This window comes from Schistocerca americana, chromosome X, assembly GCF_021461395.2.
Source record: "Schistocerca americana isolate TAMUIC-IGC-003095 chromosome X, iqSchAmer2.1, whole genome shotgun sequence".
NCBI lineage: Eukaryota > Metazoa > Arthropoda > Insecta > Orthoptera > Acrididae > Schistocerca > Schistocerca americana.
Window position 1 is genome coordinate 619,927,608 of NC_060130.1, and position 10,829 is coordinate 619,938,436.

General features: G+C 38.8%; 1 protein-coding gene across 2 annotated transcripts in view; it reads right to left on the bottom strand.

The window, feature by feature from the left end:
- LOC124555413 (leucine-rich melanocyte differentiation-associated protein-like) overlaps nucleotides 1-9,371 on the bottom strand; it is a 42,857-nt gene extending 33,486 nt beyond the window's left edge. The window contains exons 1-2 of one of the 2 annotated variants that reach the window (XR_006968549.1): nucleotides 9,091-9,371; nucleotides 7,939-8,166 (exon numbers count right to left, since the gene is read on the bottom strand). Coding sequence is in view for 1 of the 2 variants with exons in the window: in XM_047129314.1 (XP_046985270.1) it covers nucleotides 7,939-8,166; nucleotides 9,091-9,174 (312 nt within the window). In the remaining variant the exon portion in view is untranslated. The remainder of the gene's footprint in view (nucleotides 1-7,938; nucleotides 8,167-9,090) is intronic. The other variant, XM_047129314.1, reaches the window with a different exon arrangement.
- Nucleotides 9,372-10,829: the final 1,458 nt, after the last annotated feature.

Genomic DNA, 10,829 nt, shown 5'->3' on the forward strand with positions numbered 1-10,829 from the left:
CACCATCGGGATTGAGCTACACATTACAGACAGTAAAATCAAGAAACATCCTCATGCAAACAGTCACAGCCTCCAAAGTTGTATCAAGTGGCATGTGTTCACTGCAGACAGAGTACAGAACATACATGCAAACTCAGACCGACACTCTGTCATAGTCAACTTTATTCTTAAAATAGCCCCAATAGTCATGGAGGGTAAGGGTTTGGAATGCTGTAAACTTAAGTTTCCTGGATGGACATGCAGAAAGCTGGGGAAATGCATAAGACACGTTGTAACTCAGCCAGGTGGTGGGAAAAACCGAGACATTTCCACTGGAGGATCATGCTTTTGGTATCCTGTGGGGGTGTGAAGGGACCAAGGAGGCAAATATGCCCCAGGGTTGCCTGCTGCCACTGGTTGCAAGGATATGGCATCAATACACATCAGTTCAGAAGCAGGTTGTTGGGGGCGAGGGGGTGGGGGGTGGGGGGGAGGCGAGGGGGCTCCAGTGACACAGGAGCCACCAGAAATTCTGCCAAGGGTACAGAGTTTAAACACGCAGGGTGCAGCAGCACAGGAACCACTGGAATCTCATTTATCTTTATCTTGGACATCATCTTTTTGTTCCTCTTCTCCTTGAATGATTTCAATGTTGGCGAGATCTATTCTGCACAAGTTTCAGGGACAGAGGAGGAATGTGAAGCCCCTACAACCAGCAACATGTGGTTCCTACAGCCACAGCCTGGGATCTGGTTGCAGATCAACATAATCCTGTGAGGGGAGCATCTTTCAGGACCTGTTCCTGGTGAGAGATGCTGGAGAAGGGAGTCGCTTTTCTGGCCTGGGGTTGGGAATCAACATCCCCAGTGGGTGAAGAAGTCAACACTCCCAACTGCCAGGGGAGCATATGTAGTTCAGCAATTCCCAAAGGCCCAATGTGGGAGGCGCAAAGGGCAGGGTCCTGTTGCTAGAGAGGATGATGATGTAGCAATAGCAAAAATCATCATCACATGTACAGGATGCAGATGATCATATTTCTTCTTGACCTCCTGATACCCCAGTTGATCAAGGGTCTTGTATTCTTGGATTTTCTTTTCTTTTTGGAAGACAGTGCAGTCCAGTGAACAGGAGAATGGTGTTCCTCACAGTTGACATAGATAGGGGGTGGGGCACGAAGAGCGCCTGTGTACAATGAGAAGACGTGTGCTTTAATATTGTGCGTTTCTAGCACCGCATGGGAGGGGAACATATGATTTCACATCACACGGATACACCATCATGATGATGTTTTCCAATGAGTCATCTTCAAAGGCCAAGATGAAGGTCCCAGTATCGACCCTACTGTCTAGTCCCCACTTGACATGGCAGACAAAATGCACACCCCATCTCTCCAAACTGGCATGCAACTCATCATTGGTCTGTAAAAGGAGGTCATGGTGGAAGTTGATATCCTGTTATGTGGAGGGGGTGGGGGGTGATAGTAACAGGAATGGAATCCAGCTTGTCACAGGCAAGCAGTGCCTGTGACTGAGCAGGCCCTGCATTTTCAATTAGAAGCTAATGACTTTTTCATTTTCCTTATCACTTCTACTTCCCCAAACCTGTTCTCAAGATGTTCAACAAAGAATAATGGTTTTATGGCCACAAAGGAATCCCGGTTGGTCCAAGAGTAAACAAAGTATTCTGGGGAGTATTTCTCTCCTTGTCTCTTAGCCCTGTGTTCCCCCTATGGCATAGCCAGGAAACATTGTGGGGGTCATATCTCTCTGTATTGTAGAAATTTTTTCCTTCAAAAGGAACTTCTGTTGCCAAACAGCCAGCAGTGGAAGAAAGTTTAAGGCGCTTCATTTGCAAGTCATCTGCCTTGGTTATTGAAGAGAAATAGTAGGTAAAGCTCAACAATGGGGGCCATGTAGTGAAAGATAAAATGGTGTATAAAGTGCCAGAAAAAAGTGTCCCCCCAAATCCAAACATGGCTGGCACACAAAGATCGTGCAATGGCAAGTCAGTGGGGGAAAAAAGAATAGGAGAAGGATAGATTTAAAGCACAAAAGGGAAGTAGTGCTGTCGCAGCTGGGGTCACGTGTTAGTTAAACAAGTACTCACAAAATATATGTGTGCCCTGTTGGAGGTGGTGTGGGGGGGGGGGGGGGGGGGGGGGGGGGGGGGGGGGGGGGGGGGGGGGGGGGGGGGGGGGGGGGAAGAGGGGGGGGTGAAGGGGTCTGTAAGATGATTCAGCATGGCAATGGACCTAATTAACCAATGGCTGAATACACCACACCATACATTTAAAAAAGACGAGTTAGATGAAAATGTGCTCAACAGTGCTATGTTGATTTTTGAAGCATCATCCCATCACGAAACTGTATGAAAAGAATTAATCATTGATTAAGGAGTACCCACTCAGAAATCTCCATCTGTTGAGAAGTACCATCTGTACAAAGATGTAGCAATGAATGAAAAACAAACCACACTGACTTAACATTCATTGGACTATTATGTATGGATCACAAATAGGTATCTAAATGTCCCAGATTCTACGATTGTAACTACATTCTATCAGCTGAAGAGTGGCTTCTACTTCCTCCACATGTGTCAACTTTCACACTCAGAAGATATATGTATAAAAGGGTTAAAATACGCAAAGTGGTGGATAACTGGCAAACAAGAAGACTGAGAACTGAAGCTCACAGCATTCTCTGCTATGATTATGTGAGGTTTCAGTTTATGCAAGAGTGCAAAAGTCCACGTAACTCAATGCTTTTGTTTAACTGAATACTGCATATACTGTCCCCAATGTCTTATTTACTTCAGTAAGTGTATGACAAAAACTTTTTAAGACACTTTACATCAATGATTCACTTTGAAGCTGTCCACACTACTTTCTCCTTTGATGAGACACTAAAGCACCTGCTGATGTCCTGACTACAACGTCAGTTATGCCTTCCTCTTCGTTAACACTACCTGGGCCAGAGTGGCACAAAAAGTATACCTATACTGTTGAATATACTCATTCTCCCCCCCCCCCCTCCCCCTCCCTCTCTCTCGTGGTGGCAACTGAATAGCTAGAAGTATGTGCAGTTGTATGACATTTTACTCTGGCAGAGGAGAATCTCGCCAGAGAGAGACTGATGAATCCAAATGGTGAAGCTTGTGGAGAACAACAATGAAATGTTTCTGTACAAACTCATGGTTTTGAGTAGGTCCAACTTTAATTTATTTCATGCCAAAAGCAACAGATAGGCAACAGAAAAGGATTAAGGAGACATACTTTACTGCACAGACCTCAGTATATCCCAGTTCATTCAGTGATTTAGATGATTGTTCAACAAAATGCAGTACAGTTACATTAATGGAGTTCTCTCACTGGGTCCTGTGTCACTGTGGTTAGGGAGACAAGATCCGGCTGCAACATTAACAGGAGAGAGAGAGAGAGAGAGAGAGAGAGAGAGAGAGAGAGAGAGAGAGAGAGAGAGAGAGTGTTTAAGCTATGAAGTAATGTACCAATGAATTGTTTCATTGTTTACAAAAATTTACAAGGCATAGTGTACAAAAATTTGGCTCCAGGAGTGGAAAATTACATAAACTATAAAATATGTATGATTTTTCTTGAGTAACTGATATCCTATACATTACCAAGATATTGGGGATGTTGGCTGTGAAGTATGCAGAGAGCATAACTTACAGAATTATTCTGATGGTGTGCATCCCAGAAACTCAAGAGCATACCCCAGAGACAAGATAACATTCCACTCCCATGTACGCCTCAATTATGTCATATGGATTATTGTGGAAACATTACTATAACAAAGCACTGCTTCAAATCACACTACAAGTCACAAAATAAATTATCTTCAGGGTGGCAATCAGGCTAGGATGATTATAATGTCAGGGGCAACTGAAGTTTGCGGTACCATGCATCTGCTTTGACCAGTGACATAACGATGATGTGATGTGCAATGTCATGGTGTCACAGTATATTTTAAATAGACTGTATTTGCAGAAGGTGTGGTTGTAGTATGCACTGGCACTCTCAGGTGTGGGATGGTTATGTTTCCAAATTATTTGAGAGTGACATTAATGATTCATGTACTCCGAGTATTTTTTGTGAGAATAATACAGGAGAGTTTGTGGCGGTTGTTAGTGAGTTATTTTGATGTTGGAGGTTATCGGCAATAGGTTAGTTTCAGAATTATTTGTGTGGTGTGTTGTTTATAGTTAGGGATTTAATTTTATATTTCGTTATTTTATTAGTTATGAATATGACAACGAAGTTCATGAGTATGACACAATGGAGAATATCATGTTGACCACAACTGAATTCCAAAAGTTATTCGGTTTAATTGTTGAGTATACAGAAGATTATGTTTGTGGAGAATATACGAGACTGAACAAAGTTGCTGAATCTCCAACCTGCCAATAGTATACGTGGTGTGTTCGGCAGGACGATGTATGGCATTCTATGTGGAGGAGTTTCTGGCTTGAGAATTCAAAGCTAGCCATTTGGGAGATTGTGTTAATGTCATATTATTTTTGCTATCACTAGACTGCTAGATTTATCTGTCAACGGACATTGTTTGGTAAGTGTGTAATTTTTTTCTTTTATTTTTAGTATATATGGTATGTGAGTTTATGTGCATAAGTGGGTGTTCCTTGTACATCAAAATTGATGTTAATGTAATTTTTTATGAATTTTTCAGCTTTGTTGACAGCCATGAGTAATTATGCTGTATTGTGATTAGTGAATATCATGGAATTTGTTTTACCTAAATTAGATTAGATTCAGTTTTCGTTCCATAGACTCAAAAAAATGAGATGATTCTCGTGGGCGTGGAACATGTCAGAACATATAACATTTGAATATAATACTTATTACCCTCTCAGCAACTGTCAAGAGATTGCCGAAATAGATTAATACAATGCAGTAAACTGGAACAGCTAATATTTACAGAATTAACACTCTGTCAGAATGAAGAATTGTTATGCACTATTAATAAGTTTATCATGCAAAAAATACCTAATCTTGACTGTTGTGACCAAGTACTGTCAAAACTGAAATCTGACAGACATTTTTACTTACACTGGCTTACCAGTATCTGATAAGATATTCATCTATAGAGCAGGAGTTGCCCATCAAAAAGTCTTTCAAACTCTGTTTAAACCAAGCTTTATCTGAAACCAAGTTTTCAATAGTTGTTGGTAATTTATTGAAAATGTGTGTTCCTGAATATTGGACCCCTTTTCGGACCAAGGTAAGTGATTTTAGGTCTTTATGTAGATTGTTCTTATTTCTAGTACTGATACTATGTATTGAGCTATTGGTTAGAATAAACATATATTACTTGCTACAAATTTCATTAAGGAATAAATATACTGAGAAGCAGTGGTTAGAATACCAAGTTACTTAAAAGGTTTCTACATGATGTTCTTGAAGTTACACCACAAATTATTCTTATCACATGCTTTTGCACCCTAAAAACTTTTGCTCGGTTTGATGAGTTACCCCAGAATATAATCCTGTATGACATAATAGGCAAAGTATGCAAGTTTTTTTATATTCATATCTCCTACATCTGACACCATTCTCACTGCAAATACAGACTTGTTTAGACACTTAAGCAATTCTGTGGTATGCCCTTCCCAACTGAATTTATTATCGAGTTGTAATCCGAGAAATTCAACACTGTCAACCTCTTTGATCTGCATGTCCTGATATGTTATACACATACTGGAAGGAAATCTCTTACAGGTTCTGAACTGCATATAGTGGGTCTTCTGAAAGTTTAATGACAGTGAATTAGCTTTAAATCATTTATTAATGTGAGTGAAAATTTGATTAGCAGCTATTTCTAAATCTGTACTTGACTTGCCACTTATTGCAATGTTTTTATCATCTGCAAACAAAACAAACTTAGCATCTGGCAATGTAACAGATGAGAGATCATTAACGTACACAAGAAAAAGCAATGGACCCAAGATGGAACCTTGAGGAACACCACATGTAATTAATTCCCAATCAGATGAAGACTGACTTCTTACTGCACAGGTATTTTGCAACAACACCCTTTGTTTCCTGTTAGATAGACAAGACTCAAACCAATTCGCAGCATTGCCGGTGACACCATAATATTCTAATTTACTTAAGAGAATGCTGTGGTTCACACAGTCAAAGGCTTTTGACAGGTCAGAGAAAATGAAAGTAGCTTCTAATTTATTATCTAATGAATTAAGTGCATTCTTACTGTAAGTGTAAATAGCTTTCTCTACATCAGAACCCTTAAGAAATCCAGACTGTGACTTGGACAATATATTATTTGCAGTCAGATGCTTAAGGAGATGCTTGAACACAAGCTTTTCAAATACTTTTGAGAAAGCCGGCAAAAGTAAGGTTAGGTTTTCAATATTAGTTATATGAGCTCTTGTTTTGTTGCACTGTGGACCTGGTTTCAGCTTATAGATCAAGTGAATTGTTAGATGCTGGATTTGTTGACTTGTATATGGTTTTGTGGTATTGCATATTTTGTTTGATTTATAAACATCAAGCAAAATTTCCAGTACCAGGCTTTTGAACTATGCATCATGAAAATCATCTGAGCAATATAGGCCATGTGAAATCTTTGGAGCTGGGTTTTGAAGCTACATGTGGGTTCATGGGCTTGGTTTGAGCTATATGTGTCAAGTGAAACGTTCAGTATCTCTTTTTTTTTTTTCTTTTTGTAGCTTTGTGTGGGTTCTTGGTATTGTGGATTTTGTTTGCGTCATGTAAGTCAAGTAAAATTTCCAATACCAGTTCTTTTTCGGGCGTTTTTTATTGTAATTTTATGGACTGCTAACAATTTCATTAATTTGACCTTTGCATTCGTGATAGGCTTGACATGTCTTCATTATTATGATAGCCACACATTTTGCTTGTCTCCACTCAAAACCTCCCTACATCCTGTTGTCCAGTTAGTTTCAAATATTTCTGCAGTTAAATATTTTTCATATTATCTGTGTCTGTTCATGTGTGTAATGAGTGACATCATGGTACCCATATTGTACAAGGTTGGATTCATCTGACAGAAATTTGCAGTCTTTTTTGTGTGTCTTTTGATGAATCAGCACCTCTCCTATTCAGTTTTGTATTTGGTTTACATTACTTGATACAGTTTTGTGTTGGATACAATAAAAATTTATGAGCAGGAAGAGAACAGGATTTGAGAAATATCCTAATTCTTTTTCCTGAACTATTCACAAGTGCCAGAAAATTACAATGATCTCTAGATGTGTACTTTTTTTTATCTTTTTCATTTGACCCTTAGATTTCTGTGTGATATGTGTAGGGAGGTGACAACAATTACTTCCTTTATCTCCTTTCAGAAAATCTCCCACTGGTAGCTGACTTTTTCCACACTATGATGTCTCACCTTCATAATGGGATTTATGGAACACAATGTTCAAAATTTCATTTGTCTTGGTACTAAAACAATATTGTAGCACAACTTACAGATTATATGAAATTATGAGAAATTTTAAAGAATGAGGAACCAAACTAATGGAATACAGTAGCATAATTCTATGTGTTTGTGCTTCTGAACTGATAAATAACAAGAGAGAGCAATAGCTGTTGATGATGATTTTTGGTTTGTGGGGCACTCAACTGCGTGGTCATCAATTTTTACACAGTCCAATCTATCCACTGTCATGAATGATGATGATAAGGATGAAATGATGAGAACAACACAAACACAAAGTCCCCGGTCAGAGAAAATCCCCAACCCGGCCGGGAATCGAACCCGGGACCCCGTGATCCAGAGGCAGCAATGGTAGCCATTAGACCACTAGCTGCACACAGCAACAGCTGTGAACATCTGAGTGAACAGCCAAGGCAAATACATGAAAATAATTTAAATTGTAAGAGTTAAATATGTCCTTAAGAAATACAGTAAAAAAGTCATCAGATTTTTGGCACAGACTTACATTATTCTTATTGAGGGAAAGTGTATGCAAATGCTGCAAACGTGGCAGGCACAATGTATCTGTTAAATTGTTGTTGTCCAACACCAGTTCTTTCAACAAGGTGAAATGTTCAAGGCCCTGAAGAGTTGAGAGTTGGTTGAAGCTAAGGTCCATATAATGCACACTTGGTGCATACACTTGTATCAATGGAGATGGAATACGCAAGCAGTCTTGACCCACATAGGTTAGCTAGAATAACAAGTAAAAATTAGTGTACATTGAAAACTTGGAAAATTAAAAATAAGCTGTTTCATTCCTTTGCTATTTAAAACATTATACTCTCTGAAATAATTACAGATTTCAACGAGACATTGTACTGAACAAACAATTACAGTACTATAAATAAGTGCACATTTGCTTCTCCTATCTGCTGTTATTACATAATCTGTGTAACACAATGGGCAATAAAACTCAAAACGTAATTAAAGTGATCATGAACCAGAGTGTTGGTTTAAACACTACAGTGCTTTACTACATATGCTCTTGCAAAATTATTCATTTTATAGACCTACATTACCACAGGCGAAAATTAAGTTTTGTGGCAAAATAAAACTATAGGAAAAACTGGGTACTCAATCCCGAATGTTTCAATTTGTAGCATGCCACTTCCCATTGTGACATCCACATATAAGGTCAACTTCTCTGTCATACTACTTTATTTTAGGTCTGTCATCATATGACGTAAATCAAGTAATAATCTGAAGTCAATACTTAGTGATTATTGCACAAAATGTTAGATGAAACGTTAGGCACAAAAATTCCAAAAATAAATACTGGGAACTGGCATCTGTCGCAGTCCAAAAAAATTTGGTTCGAGAGGATGTATCTTGAGGAAAACACTTTCAAGCTTGCATGTAGTTCTCTTTGATGATAAAACAGGGCATTAATTTCTGATACTATCCCTAAATAAAACTAGTAATCAAAATACCAACGTCATTCTCATTTTACATGTACTGTATCGTAGAGTATGATCTTTTGGCTATTATTAAAAAATTAAAAAAATACTTAATGGAAAATTATTCTGTAACACACGAGCTCATAAAATACATTTAAGGAACACCGTCAGCGGCATCCCACACACGTCAACGGCCCTTTAATATGACGGTGTCTCACCTTACTGTTTTCGAAAACTATGGCATTTCGATTTACTTCAGCACATTTACTGTCCTTTTTCAAACACAAATCACTGGTTTTCATGATCGAATTGTGTTTATAAATCTACGCGACACTATAAACAAATCACTTTACATTGCAAAGATTATATTTTGTTCGGTAAAAAATTTTGACGTTTATCATTTGTTTACAAGTCATGTGAACTGTGATGCAAGGCTTAAAAGGTCCGTGCGCACACAATGATCTGCATGCCCAAATACTTGCGCAAATGCGAGTGCATGCAGTATCTTGCCGCAAAGCTCGTGTGTCGCGATGACAAAGTTTCATCCTCTATTCGTCTACTGCTCTGCCATATGTCCGTCTAAGAAAGCACTTTCAGGAGCAAGTGGCAAACATCTCGCGAAAAATACTTCAGTTTCGGACAATGTTCGCAACTACGCTTAAGAAAGTGTTAATAATGTGTTAGATGTAGAAAGTACAATGTAAGTGGTCAAGACATTGCCTCCTTAAGCTAGCTCAGTTTTCACATTTTAACTTACCGGTACCTTTTGAGTTGTACGGGACGACTGTCGAAATTATTTGCGATTGTACAGTCATGTTCAAAAGTATCCGAACGACCTGAATTTCATTTCGCCTTATTCGCATGCAACCCGCATAACGCAGCTGTCTAGCAGGTCCCCTAATCGCTCCTCCGTACAGTCGTTTGACTGTTGAAAACGGTTCCAACAAGTCACCACTAGAAAACACTGATCTATCGCAATAACTCAAGATATAAAGTAATACCACGATACTACAAACATCAGGGAACACCTTATCACAGATAATACTGTCCTTAAGGCTTGTAAGCTCAAATTTATTACAATAAATGACAAACCTGAAATGTTAACACTCTCATTATTGCGGCAGATAGTTAATGCACATAGTTAGTTCGTCGAAATCATAATTTCCTGTTCAAAGTAACATACCTTACTTATTATTTAACACAAAATGACCTGAAAATTTAAGTTATTCACTAGCAGCTAGTTGAGAATATGTATGAACTTCAAATGAAACGACGAACCGTCTTGTTCTGCATACGGATTCAAACCCAGGCCAGATTTCGTGACTGACGGAAACTAGCAGTAATTCCTGAGTAGGCATACAGAGAGTGATATACCTCGATTTTAGACAGTATCAGTTAGTAAATATCAACTTTCAATTACATAACGTAAGCCTTTTTAACAGACACAATTCCTACTCAGCATCTATTGTCCCTGTTAACGAACTACGAGAGATATTAAATATTGCTTCTTCACAAGTAACTTACTTGAAATGCCATGAGATAAAGCTTTGTGTTGGATAGGGACTCGAACCCAGAACCTAATCCGTTTGTTACCGATGCACAATCAACTGTGACATATAGGATTTTCTCGGCAATAGCTAGTTGTTTTAACTGAAATGACGAGAAGAAACATTAACTTTTTCCTGCCGAGGACTCCAACCCGGCACCTATCGCTGTTATATTCCACAGAAAATGAACGTTAAATATGGGTTTGTTACACCAACAGCGACATGTGAGGTTATTTGAACTAGAAATAATACGACGAAGAGTTCAGTGCTGACTGGGAATCGAACACCACACATATCGTTGTTGACTACACGATACGGAATTTTTCTCTACTAGCGGCTCAGAATAACATCCTTGAACTTACAGTGATCTCGCAAATAGTTCTGTGCCTCACTGTGAGTCAAAAACGTCA